The sequence below is a fragment of the Ornithorhynchus anatinus genome, chromosome 1, assembly GCF_004115215.2.
Source record: "Ornithorhynchus anatinus isolate Pmale09 chromosome 1, mOrnAna1.pri.v4, whole genome shotgun sequence".
Taxonomy (NCBI): domain Eukaryota; kingdom Metazoa; phylum Chordata; class Mammalia; order Monotremata; family Ornithorhynchidae; genus Ornithorhynchus; species Ornithorhynchus anatinus.
Window position 1 is genome coordinate 182,790,758 of NC_041728.1, and position 12,934 is coordinate 182,803,691.

A 12,934-nucleotide genomic window follows, 5' to 3' on the forward strand; every position below is an offset into this window, starting at 1 on the left:
ACTGGACTAAGCGCTTGGGAAAGTACGATGCAGCAATAAAGAGAGACAGTCCCTGCCCACAGCGAGCTCACAGTCTGGCGGGGGGAGGGGAGTGGGGAGACAGACCTCAATACAAGTAAACATAGCCATATAAAGAAATAAAATGACAGAATTATACAGAAACGCTGCGGGGCGGAGAGAAGGGGGAAAGAGCAAAGCGAGTGAGTCAGGGTGACACGGAAGGAAATGAGAGCTGAGGAAAAGTGAGGCTTAGTCAGGGAAGGCCTCTTGGAGGAGACGGGTCTTCAGTAAAGCCATGAAGGGGGGGAGAGTCATCGTCGGCGGGATTAGAGGAGGGAGGGCGTCGCGGGCCGGAGGCGGGCCGCGGGCCGGGGGTCGGCGATGAGATGGGCGAGCCGGAGGCCCGGGGAGGAGGCGAGCGGCGGCAGAGGAGCGCAGCGTGCGGCCCGGGGCGGAGGAGGACGGAAGGGAGGGGACGGAGGAGGGGACCGGGGCATGGGGGGCTTGGAAGCCAACAGTGAGGAGTTTTTGTTTGATGGGGAGGTTGATAGGCCACTCCTGGAGATATTGGAGTGACGGGCCCAGAGCGTTTCTTCAGAAAGGTGATCTGGGTAGCGGAGTGAAGTACAGACTGAACTGGGGAGAAGCGGGAGGTCGGGAGGTCAGAAAGGAGGCAGATGCAGACATCCAGTGGGGAGAGGATGAGCGATGGTACTAACGTGATAGCGGTGCGGATGGAGAGGAAACGGCCGATCTTGGCGATGTTGCGAAAGTGAGACCGGCAGGTTTTGATGTCGGATTGGTTGTGTGGGGTGATGAGAGAGCGGAGTCGAGGATGACACCGAGGATGCGGGCTTTCCACGGGAGAGACGGTAGCGCAGTCCACAGTGACGGAAATGTCAGGGAGAGGACAGGGTTTGGGAGGGAAGATGAGGAGCTCGGTCCTGGACGTGTCGAGTTGGAGGTGGCGGGAGGACATCCGGGGGGGAGACGTCCTGAAGGCAGGAGGCGATGCCGGCCTGGAGGGAGAGAGAAAGAAAGGGAGAGAGAAAGAACGGGGAAGGAGATGGCGATTTGGGTGTCATCCGCATAGAGATGAGAGTTGAAGCCGTGGGAGCGAATGTGTTCACCGAGGGAGTGAGTGTAGGTGGAGGACCGAAGGGGACCAAGAACTGACCCTCGAGGGCCCCCTCAGTGAGGGGATGGGAGGGGGAGGAGGAGCCCGCCGGGAACACCGAGAACGAGCGGCCAGAGAGATGAGAGGAGACCCGGGAGAGGACGGAGCCCATGAAGTCAAGGTTTGGTAACGTGTTGAGGAGAAAGGGATGGTCCACAGTGTCGAAGGCAGCCGAGAGGTCGAGGAGGATCAGGACGGTGAAGGAGCCGTTGGATTTGGCAAGAGAGGAGGTCATCGGTGACCTTTGAGAGGGCGGTTTCAGTGGAATGGAGGGGGCGGGAGCCAGATTGGAAGGGGTCCAGGAGAGAGTTGGAGGAGAGGAATTCGAGGCAGCCAGCGTCGACGACCGGCTCCCGGGAGTTTGGAGAGGAAGGGTAGGAGATGGGGCGATAGAACCGGAGGGGGCTGTGAGGTCAAGGGAGGGGGTTTTTTTTAGGATGGGGGAGACACGGGCATGTTTGAAGGCAGAGGGGAAGAAGCCGTCGGAGAGCGAGCCGTTGAAGACGGAAATTAAGGAGGGGAGGAGGGAAGGGGCGAGAGTTTTTCTAAGGTGCGACGGGGGGATGGGGTCCGATGCACCTATGGAGGGGGTGGCACTTGAGAGGAGGCGGAAGGTCACCTCTGGAGATACGGTGGGATTTCACACCTGACTGACCACTGCTCTCCCTACTTTTAAAGCCTTTTTGCGGGCCCATCTCCTCCGAGAGGCCTTCCCCGACTAGGCCCTCGTTTCCTCTTTCACTTCCCTCTGAGTCGACCTAACTTGCCAAGCGGGCTTCCTCGGGGCACGGGGCGTCGATCGTCACCGCAGACGCTTTATTTATGGTGAAAAGTAGACGACATCGGGGGAAATTCATCCGCCTGGGGGGATAATCGATGTGTGGCTTTGTGTTTGAGTTTGTGGCCACTGACCACTAAGCAGCATGAAGAAGCAGGATCACATATATCTATATCTATATCTATATCTATATCTATATATTTATATATGTATGCATAGATATGTATGTGAAAAGTAGATGGCGATGACATCGGGGGAAATTCATCCGCCCGGGGGGATAATCGATGCGTGGCTATGTGTGTGAGTCTGTGGCCATTGACCACTAAGCAGCATGAAGAAGCAGGATCACATATATATATATATATATATTTATATATGTATGTATATATATGAAGAGAAGTCACCATGCCTGCCTCAAGGAGCTTAGAGTGTAACAGGAGAGATAGAATATACACTATCTGGTTCCCTCCCTGGCTAAACTTCAACATATTCCCATCGACCCATCAAGCCATCCGTGATGAGAGGATTTTCCGATAAGCCTCATGCCCTAATCCCACCTTATCCCGACAAATATTGTTGCTCCTTTAATAATAATAATAATAATAATATTTGTTAAGCACTTACTATGTTCCAAGCACTCATCTAAGAGCTGGAGTAGATTCAAGGCATTCAGGTTGTCCCACGTAGGGCTTACAGGCTTAATCCCCATTTTACAGATGAGGGAATTGAGGCACAGAAAAGTTAAAAGTCTTGCCCAAAGTCACACAGCTGACAAGTGATGGGACCGGGATTCACTGTGGGCAAGAAATGTGTCTGTTTATTATTCTATTGTACTCTCCCGAGTTCTTAAAAATAACTTAATAATATAAATATATTATTTAATAATTATTATTTAATAATATATAAATATAAATAAAATATATAAAAATAATAATAATGGTACTTGTTAAGCGCTTACTATGTGCCAAGCGCTGTCCTAAAACCTGGGATAGATGCAAGGTTATCAGGTTGTCCCCCGTGGGGCTCACAGTCTTCATCCCCATTGTACAGATGAGGGAACTGAGGCTCAGAGAAGTTAAGTGACTTGCCCAAAGTCACACAGCTGACAAGTGGCAGGGCCGGGATTCATTGTGGGTAGGGAATGTGTCTGTTTATTCTTCTATTGTCCTCTCCCAAGTGCTTAGTACAGTGCTCAGCCCACAGTAAGCGCTCAGTAAATATGATTGATGCGTCTGCTGTGTGACTTTGGGCAAGTCACTTCAGTTTACAGTGCTGCAGTTCCCTCATCTGGAAAATAATGTTGCTATCTGTTAAGCGCTTACTATGTGCAGAGCACTGTTCGAAGCGCTGGGAGAGGTACAGGGTCATCAGGTCGTCCCCCGTGAGGCTCACAGTTAATCCCCATTTTCCGGATGACGTAACTGAGGCCCAGAGAAGTGAAGTGACTCGCCCACAGTCCCACAGCTGCCAAGTGGCAGAGCCGGGATTCGAACCCATGACCTCTGACTCCCAAGCCCGGGCTCTTTCCACTGAAACACGCTACTTCTTTATAGATGATATTTATAGAATATATATATATATATATATACGGTGCTGCAGTTCCCTCATCTGGAAAATAATGTTGGTATTCGTCAAGCGCTTACTAAGTGCAGAGCACTGTTCTAAGCGCTGGGAGAGATACAGGGTCATCAGGTCGTCCCACGTGGGGCTCACGGTCTTCATCCCCATTTTCCAGATGAGGTCACTGAGGCCCAGAGAAGTGAAGTGACTCGCCCACGGTCACACAGCTGCCGAGTGGCAGAGCCGGGAAGAGCGTGAGCCCCACGTAGGAGGGGGACTGCGTCCGACCCGATGACCTTCTATCTCCCCCAGAGCTTAGAACAGTGCTCGGCACATAGTAAGTGCTTAACCAATACCGGAGTTGCTGTTTAGACCGTGAGCCCGTCACTGGGCAGGGATGGTCCCTATCTGCTGCCGAATTGTACGCTCCAAGCGCTTAGTGCAGTGCTCTGCACATAGTGAGGGCTCAATAAATACGATGGAATGAATTCTAAGTATGAGAGTAGGCGTTCGATAAATAGGATTGACTGACGGGCTGATCGGCTCCCCAGGATGGAAGGAACCGTGAGGAGTCTTCTGGACCAGCTGGAGCCGGCGGGTTGGAGGAGAGGAGCCCCCTTGGAGACCCTCGCCCTGCAGGTAGGACCCCCCTGCTGGATTTTCTTTCTTTTTTCTTTTTATTTTAGTGGTATTTTTGTTGTTGTTGTTGTTTGGTGGCATTTGTTGAGCGCTTACTCTGAGCAGCGGTGCGGCTCAGTGGAAAGAGCCCGGGCTTGGGAGTCAGAGGTCATGGGTTCGAATCCCGGCTCTGCCCCTTGGCAGCTGGGTGACCTTGGGCCAGTCACCCCACTTCTCCGGGCCTCAGTTCCCTCATCTGGAAAATGGGGATGAAGACCGGGAGCCCCACGGGGGGCGACCTGATCACCTTGTGGAAAGAGCCCGGGCTTCGGAGTCAGAGGTCGTGAGTTAGACTCCCGGCTCGGCCACTCGTCAGCTGTGTGACTGCGGGCGAGTCACTTCACTTCGCTGGGCCTCAGTGACCTCATCTGGAAAATGGGGATTAACTGGGAGCCTCCCGAGGGACGACCCGATGACCCTGTATCTCCCCCAGCGCTTAGAACAGTGCTCTGCACATAGTAAGCGCTTAACAAATACCAACATTATTATTATTATTAATAATAATCTCCACTCCACCACTTGGCCGCTCGGTGACCTAGTGGCAAGAGCCCAGGCTTGGGAGTCAGAGGTCGTGGGTTCTGAACCCGGCTCCGCCACCTGTCAGCCGTGTGACTTTGGGCAAGTCACTTCACTTCTCTGGGCCTCAGTGACCTCACTGTTCTCATCTATAAAATAAATAAATAAATAAAAGTAGGTATTTGTTAAGCGCTTACTATGTGCCAAGCACTGTTCTAAGCGCTGGGGGAGATACAAGGTGATCAGTTGTCCCAGGTGGGGCTCACAGTTTTAATCCCCATTTTCCAGATGAGGGAACTGAGGCCCAGCGAAGTGAAGTGACTCGTCCAAAGTCACCCAGCTGACAAGAGGCAGAACCGGGATTCGAACCCTTGACCCCTGACTCCAAAGCCCGGGCTCTTTCCACTGAGCCACGCTGCAAAGGCAGCAGGACACCTGCATTCTAGGCCCGGCCCAGCCCCAGCTGTGTGACCTCGGGCCACTCCCTCCGCCTCTCTGGGCCTCAGTTTCCTCCTCTGTAAAATGGGAGACCTGTGCCTGGGGGAGGGGCCACGGGTGACAAATGTCTGGGGCCGGGAGTGTCCGTCTCCTCCCGGATTAGACCGGAGGCCCATCGTTGGGCAGGGATGGTCTCTCTCTGTTGCCCAACCGTCCATTCCCAGCGCTCAGTACAGCGCTCTGCACGCAGTAAGCGCTCGGTAAGCACCGTCGATCGATCGATTAGTGGACAGAGTCCAGGCCTGGAAGCCCTGGGTTCTAATCCCGGCCCCGCCGCCTGTCTGCCGCGTGACCTCGAGTGAGTCGCTTCACTCCTCCGTGCCTCATCCGGAAAACGGGGATGAAGACCGTGAGCCCCACGTGGGACGACCCGATGACCCCCGCATCTCCCCCAGCGCTTAGAACAGTGCTCGGCACATAGGAAGCGCTTAACGGATACCATGATAATCGAAATAATCCCAGCCCTGCCGCTCGTCTCCCGCTTTTGAGCCCCGTATGGAACAGGCGACCGTGTCCAACCCGATTTGCTTGGATAATAATAATAATAGTGTTGGTATCTGTGAAGCGCTTACTACGGGCCGAGCACCGTTCTAAGCGCTGGGGGAGACACAGGGGAATCGGGTCGTCCCCCGTGGGGCTCCCGGTCTTAATCCCCATTTTCCAGATGAGGTCACTGAGGCCCAGAGAGGGAAGCGACTTGCCCACAGTCCCACAGCGGACAAGAACTGGGATTTGAACTCATGACCTCTGACCCCAAAGCCCGTGCTCTTTCCACACCGAGCCACGATCCTCCCGGACGCTTAGCACAGCGCCCGGCAGATAGCGAGCGCTCAACAGATACCCCAGTTATTATTATTTGCGTTGAACGCGGGCCCGTCCTGGGAACCCGTCCTCCTCCGGGGCCGCCGGGGGCCGGCGTCAAAGACGACGTCCTCGCTTCAGAGGCGGGCGAAGGCTTGTGATCCAAGCGGGGCCCCTTTCTTCCTCCTCTCTTATTTCATTTGATTTTTCTGAAGAAGAGCGCGTTTCTTTTCTCTTTGATTATTCAAGGAGACGGAATTATCCAAGTCTCAGAACACGGCACTCCAGAAGTGATTTAGTTTCAAAGGAGATCTTTCCGAGCCGCAAATTACCATGTGGCAGGCGGGCCGCTGGGGGCTTTGAAAAGCTTAGATTCTGACACGATCTTAAATAATTCAAAACGAGCAAAATGCTCTAAAATAACGTCGCCGGGGAAAATCGTCCTTTTAAGCCTCGCCGGGAGTCCCCGCCCCATCGCGCGAGGCCTCGGCCGTCGGGGAACGGGTTTGCGGTTGGGGCGTCTGCTCTCGGGCGCTCGGTACAGTGCCCCGACCTCGGGGGCACTCAACGAATACCTTCACTACGTGGGACTGAGAAATGGAATGTAGAATTGCTCAACTGCGTGTTTGGGGACAGATTTTGCGCTCTTTTGGGGGCAGGGATCGTGTCTGCTGACGCCGTTGACCTCTCCCGGGCGCTCAGTACAGTGGTTTGGCACACACGGTAGACGGTCAGCTCTCGGAGGCGGGGATCGTGTGGGCCTATAGTTGGGGTGGGATTGTCAGCGTGGCTCAGTGGCAAGAGCCCGGGCTTGGGAGTCAGAGGTCATGGGTTCGAATCCCGGCCCCGCCACTTGTCAGCTGGGTGACTTTGGGCATGTCACTTCACTTCTCTGAGCCTCAGTGACCTCGTCCGGAAAATGGGGATGAAGACGGTGAGCCCCACGGGGGACAACCTGATCACTTGTATCCCCCCAGTGCTTAGAACAGTGCTTGGCACCTAGTAAGCGCTTAACAAATACCATCATTTTTATTGTCTCTATCTGTGGCAGAGTTGTACTTTCCAATGCTTAGTAATAATAATAATGCTGATATTTGTTAAGCGCTCACTAGGTGCAGAGCACTGTTCTAAGCGCTGGGGGAGATACAGGGTCATGAGGCTCACAGTCAATCCCCATTTACCAGATGAGGGAACTGAGGGCCAGAGAAGTGAAGTGACTTGCCCGCAGTCACACAGCTGCCAAGTGATTCGAACCCATGACCTCTGACTCCCAAGCCCGGGCTCTTTCCACTGAGCCATGCTGCTTCCCACGTAGAGTGCTCTGCACACAGTAAGCGCTCAATAAATACCACTGAATGAATGAATGATGGTGTCTACTAAGGGGATTTCCCAGGCGCTCAGTCCAGTGTTCTGCCCAGAGTAGACTGGATAGGGAATCCTGTCTGCTAACTCTATTTTCCTCTCCCAGCTGCTCAGTACAGTGTAGCACTCAGAACACCGGATACTGTAAACCCGCTGAGGCTGGGGAGCGAGGCTCAGAGAAGCAGCGTGGCTCCGTGGAAAGAGCCCGGGCTTGGGAGTCAGAGGTCATGGGTTCGAATCACTTGGCAGCTGTGTGACTGCGGGCAAGTCACTTCACTTCTCTGGCCCTCAGTTCCCTCATCTGGAAAACTGGGGATGAAGACTGGGAGCCTCACGGGGGACGACCCGATGACCCTGGATCTCCCCCAGCGCTTAGAACAGTGCTCTGCACATAGGAAGCGCTGAACAAATACCAATATTTTTTTTTTCTACTCGCTCGATCGTCCTCTTTCGAGTGTTCTGCACACAAAACACCGTAATTTCCTCTGGAGCCAGGATTATGTATAATAATGATAACAATAGTATCATACCACAATTAATATAGTTATTTGTTGAGCACTTACTATGTGCCAGGCACTGTACTGAGCACTGAAGCAGCGTGGCTTAATGGAAAGAGCCTGGGCTTGGGAGTCAGAGGTCATGAGTTCGAATCCCAGCTCCGCCACTTGGCAGCTGTGGGACTGTGGGCGAGTCACTTCACTTCTCTGGGCCTCAGTTCCCTCATCTGTAAAATGAGGATTAACTGTGAGCCTCACGTGGGACGACCTGATGACCCTGTGTCTCCCCCAGCGCTTAGAACAGTGCTCTGCACGTAGTAAGCGCTTAACAAATACCAACATTATTATTAGAAGTAAATTGGGTTGGACAAAGCCAAGTGGGGCTCGCCGTCTTGATCCCCATTTGCCAGATGAGGGAAACTGAGGCCCAGAGAAGTGAAGTGACTTGTTCAGGGTCCCACTGCCAAGCGGCGGAGGCGGGATTAGAACCCAGGTCCTTCGGACTCCCAGGCCCGGGCTCTACCCACTAGGCCGCGCTGCTTCTCTAAGAGTCTACCAACTCTAATCCGACCAAATCTAATCTGATCTAAAGCCGATCCGTTCTGCGCTTAGCACAGTGTTGGGCTAGAGCCCGGGCCTGGGAGTCAGAGGGACCTGGGTTCCAATCCTGCCTCCACCCCTTGTCCACCCTGGGTGAGTCGCTTCACTTCTCCAGGCCTCAGTTCCCTCATCTGCAAAATGGGGATGAAGACTGTGAGCCCCACGTGGGACAACCTGATTCCCCTGGGTCTCCCCCAGCGCTTAGAACAGTGCTCGGCACATAGTAAGCGCGTGACAAATACCAACATCATTATCATTATTATTAGTAGTAAGCGCCCCGTAAATACTATTAAATGAATGAAAGAAATGGCAAATAGTCGATAAACATCTTGCAGCAAAACCTGGGTCTCCCCGGCCCCAGGGAGGAGCTTTATGCGTGGCTCAGTAGAAAGAGCATGGGCTTAGGAGTCAGAGGTCATGGGTTCGAATTCCGGCTCCGCCACTTATCAGCTGTGTGACCTTGGGCAAGTCACTTCACTTCTCGATGCCTCAGTTCCCTCATCTGTAAAATGGGGATTAAGACCGTGAGCCTCACGGGGGACAACCTGATGACCCTGTATCTCCCCCAGCGCTTAGAACAGGGGTCTGCCCATAGTAAGCGCTTAACAAATACCAACATTATTATTTTTTATGGACAGTATCTGCACTTGGGAGCTTGGGAATTCCGGGAATTCCGTGCCTGTGGGACGGGAAGGATGAGAGTGCGGACCCCCTCCCTCCGCTGGATCTCCTCCACTTAAAGCCTTATTGAAGACTCCCCCTCCTCCCAGAGCCCTTCCCAGACTAAGCCCGTCTTCTCAGGCTTGGGAGTTAGAGGTCATGGGTTCGAATCCCGGCTCTGCCACTTGGCAGCCCAACTTTCCACTGAGCCACGCTGCTTCTCGAAAGCCGACGATGACGCTCTTGAGGAGCGGGAGATGTGGACTGAACGTTCCTGTAGAAAAATGACGCGGGCGGCAGAGTGAAGAACGGACCAGAGTGGGGAGAGGCGGGAGGCCGGGAGGTCAGCGAGGAGGCCGATGCGGCGTGGCTCAGTGGAAAGAGCCCGGGCTTGGGAGTCAGAGGTCACGGGTTCGAATCCCAGCTCCGACACTTGTCAGCTGCGTGACTGTGGGCGAGTCACTTCACTTCTCTGTGCCTCAGTGACCTCATCTGTAAAATGGGGATGAAGACTGTGAGCCTCACGGAGGACAACCCGATGACCCTGTATCCCCCCCAGCGCTTAGAACAGTGCTCTGCACTTAGTAAGCGCTTAACAAATACCAACATTATTACAGTAATCAGAGCGGGATGGGATAAGGGCTCGGATCGGCTTGGGAACAGTTTGGATGGAGAGGAGAGGGCGGATTTTAGCGGCGGCGGCGGCGTCTAGGTCGAACCGATTGAACACGTGGATTGAACGAGAGAAAAGAGTCCAGGATAAAGCCAAGGTTACGGGCGTATTCATTCATTCAGTAGTATTTATTGAGCGCTTACTATGTGCAGAGCACTGGACTAAGTGCTTGGAATGGACAATTCGGCAACAGATAGAGACGATCCCTGCCCAGTGACGGGCTCCCGGTCTAATCGGGCCTATGGGACCGGGAGGATGGTAGTGCCGTCTACAGGGATGGGGAGGACAGGGTTGGGTGCGGGGGAAGACGAGGGATTCGGTTTGGAACTCAGCTGTGGGGATCGGTCGGTGATAAAGTCTGCTGAGGACGTGATTTCCCGTTTTAGGACAAAGAGCGGGATGTCTTTATCCTAAAAGAGCAGACGCGGAAGAAAAATCTGGAAGATTTGGAGGCGGGAGTGTTCGAAGCTCCAGAGAATGAAGGCAAAAACGACTCTGGAGAAAATGAAAAGACCACATTAATGCTGAGCCGACTGAAAGCTTTGGAGGTAAGAAATTATCCATCTGTTCTCCGTAAATGGGGTCTTTTTACTGGGCCAGAACTGGAGCGGGGGAGGGAAGGAGGGATTAATCTTGCCACGCTCAGTACGCTGTTCCCCGTAAAGGGGATTTTTTTATTAGGTCAGGATCGGAGGGAGGGAGGGATTAATCTTGCCACGTTCAGTTCACTCCGGTTTACGCTACGCAGGTTCCCTTCATGATTCATTTGTCGAGCCTGAGCGGAAATCGGTCGGAGAACCCCTAGAAGGAGCTTTCTAGGGTGTCAAGGATCATAGACCCCCCCCGCCCAAAGAGCTCCATAAATAATTTTAATTCACTGCGAGTTCCCGTCCCTCGCCGTGCCTTGCTGGCAGCTGGAATGTGGTGTTCTGACTTCGCCTTCAAACGTTAATTTACTAAATGTGCGGTTCGATAAGAGTCATAAAAATAAATGCTTTCGGCTCCGGGTTGCGCGCCGAACGGTCTTTGCCTGGTTGAGGAGCTCACGTTAGGAGAAAGGGGTGCGTCCGGAGGGAGAGTTGTGAGGTTTGTGCTTCCGTAAAGTTTGTGGTCGTACTGGAGGGTGTGGGGTTACAGAGTGAGGTGCGGGTCCGAAGAGCGAGGTGTGGGTCCTTAAGGTGACACGTGGGTCTTTAGGGTGAGGTGTGTGTCCGTAGAATACTTTGTGTGTCTGTAACAATGATGATTATGACGAAGGTATTTATTAAGCGCTTACTATGTGCCGAGCACCTTTCTAAGCGCTGGGGTGGATACAAGGTCATCAGGTTGTCCCACGTGAGGCTCACAGACTTCATCCCCGTTTAACAGATGAGGGAACTGAGGCACAGAGAAGTGAAGTGACTCGCCCACAGTCACACAGTTGATAAGTGGCAGAGCAGGGATTCGAACACATGACTTCTAACTCCCAAGGCCGGGCTCTTGCCACTGAGCCTCGCTGCTTTGACTGTAGAGTGAGGTGTGTGTCGGTAAAGTGTGTGTCTGTAGAGTGAGGTGGGTGTCCATAAAGTGGGGTGTGTGACCGTAGAGTGAGGTGGGTGTCCATAAAGTGGGGTGTGTGTCCGTAGAGTGAGGTGTGTGTCCGTAGAGTGAGGTGTGTTTCCGTAGAGTGAGGTGTGTGTCTGTAGAGTGAGGTGTGTATCTGTAGAGTGAGGTGGGTGTCCGTAAAGCGGGGTGTGTGTCCCTAATGTAAGATGTGTGTCCGTAGAGTAAGGTGTGTGTCCGTAGAGTGAGGTGTGTGTCTGTAGAGTGAGGTGTGTGTCCATAAAGTGAGGTGCATATCTTTAGAGTGAGGTGTCCAGAAAGTGTGTTGTGTGTCCACAGAGTGAGGGGCGTATCTTTAGAGTGAGGTGGCCAGAAAGTGGGGTGTGTGTCTGTAGAGTGAGGTGTGTGTCTGTAGAGTGAGGTGTGTGTCCATAGAGTGAGGTGGGTGTCCATAAAGTGGGGGGGGGGGTGTCCCTAGAGTAAGATGTGTGTCCGTAGAGTGAGGTGTGTGTCCGTAGAGTGAGGTGTGTGCCCATAGATTGAGGAGCGGATCTTTAGAGTGAGGTGTCCAGAAAGTGGGTCGTGTGTCCACGGAGTGAGGGGTGTATCTTTAGAGTGAGGTGTCCAGAAAGAGGGGTGTGTGTCTGTAGAGTGAGGTGTGTGTCCGTAGAGAGAGGTGTGTGTCCGTAGAGTGAGGTGTGTGCCCATAGATTGAGGAGCGGATCTTTAGAGTGAGGTGTCCAGAAAGTGTGTCGTGTGTCCACGGAGTGAGGGGCGTATCTTTAGAGTGAGGTGTCCAGAAAGTGGGGTGTGTGTCTGTAGAGTGAGGTGTGTGTCTGTAGAGACAGTTGTGTGCCTGTAAAGTGAGATGTGTATCCACAGAGTGAGGTGTGTACCCGTAGAGTGAGGTGTGTGTCTATAGAGTGAGGGGTCTGTCTAAAAGTGTGTCCCCAAAGAGTGAAGTGTGTCCATAGAGTGAGATGTATATCTTTAGAGTGAGGTGGCCATAAAATAGGGTGTGTGTCTGTAGAGTAAGCTGTGTATCTGTAAAGTGAGGTCCATAATGATGACGATGATAATGGTATTTGTTAAGCTCTTCCTATGTACCGAGCGCTGTACTAATCGCTAGGGTAGATACAAGGTCATCAGGTTGTCCCACGTGGAGCTCACAGTCTTCATCCCCATTTTTCAGATGAGGTCACTGAGGCCCAGAGGAGTTAAGTGATTTACCCAAAGTCATGCAGCCAAGTGGCCGAGCCGGGATTAGAATCCATGACCTCTGACTCCCAAACCCGGGCTCTTTCCACTGAGCCACGCTGCTTCTCCAAGGTGGGGTGTGTGTGTGTCCCTAGAGTGAGGTGTGTGTCCGTAGAGTGAGGTGTGTGTCCATAAAGGGGGGGGGTGTCTGTAGGGTAAGGTGTATGTCTGTAGAGTGAGGTGTGTGTCCATAAAGTGTGTGGGAGGGTGTCTGTAGAGTGAGGTGTGTGTCCATAAAGTGGGGTGTGTGTCCATAGAGTGAGGTGTCTATGTTTCGGATGAGTTGTGTGTCCGTAGAGTAATATATGCGTCTGTAGCATGAGGTGTGTGTCTGA

General features: G+C 53.0%; 1 protein-coding gene across 1 annotated transcript in view; it reads left to right on the plus strand.

The window, feature by feature from the left end:
• LOC114811218 (collagen alpha-1(I) chain) overlaps window positions 1–12,934 on the plus strand; it is a 194,577-nt gene that overhangs the window by 42,137 nt on the left and 139,506 nt on the right. Inside the window, exons 2-3 of the mRNA XM_029063231.2 lie at window positions 4,067–4,154; window positions 10,187–10,348. Coding sequence (XP_028919064.2) covers window positions 4,068–4,154; window positions 10,187–10,348 — 249 coding nt within the window. The 5' untranslated portion in view covers window position 4,067. The remainder of the gene's footprint in view (window positions 1–4,066; window positions 4,155–10,186; window positions 10,349–12,934) is intronic.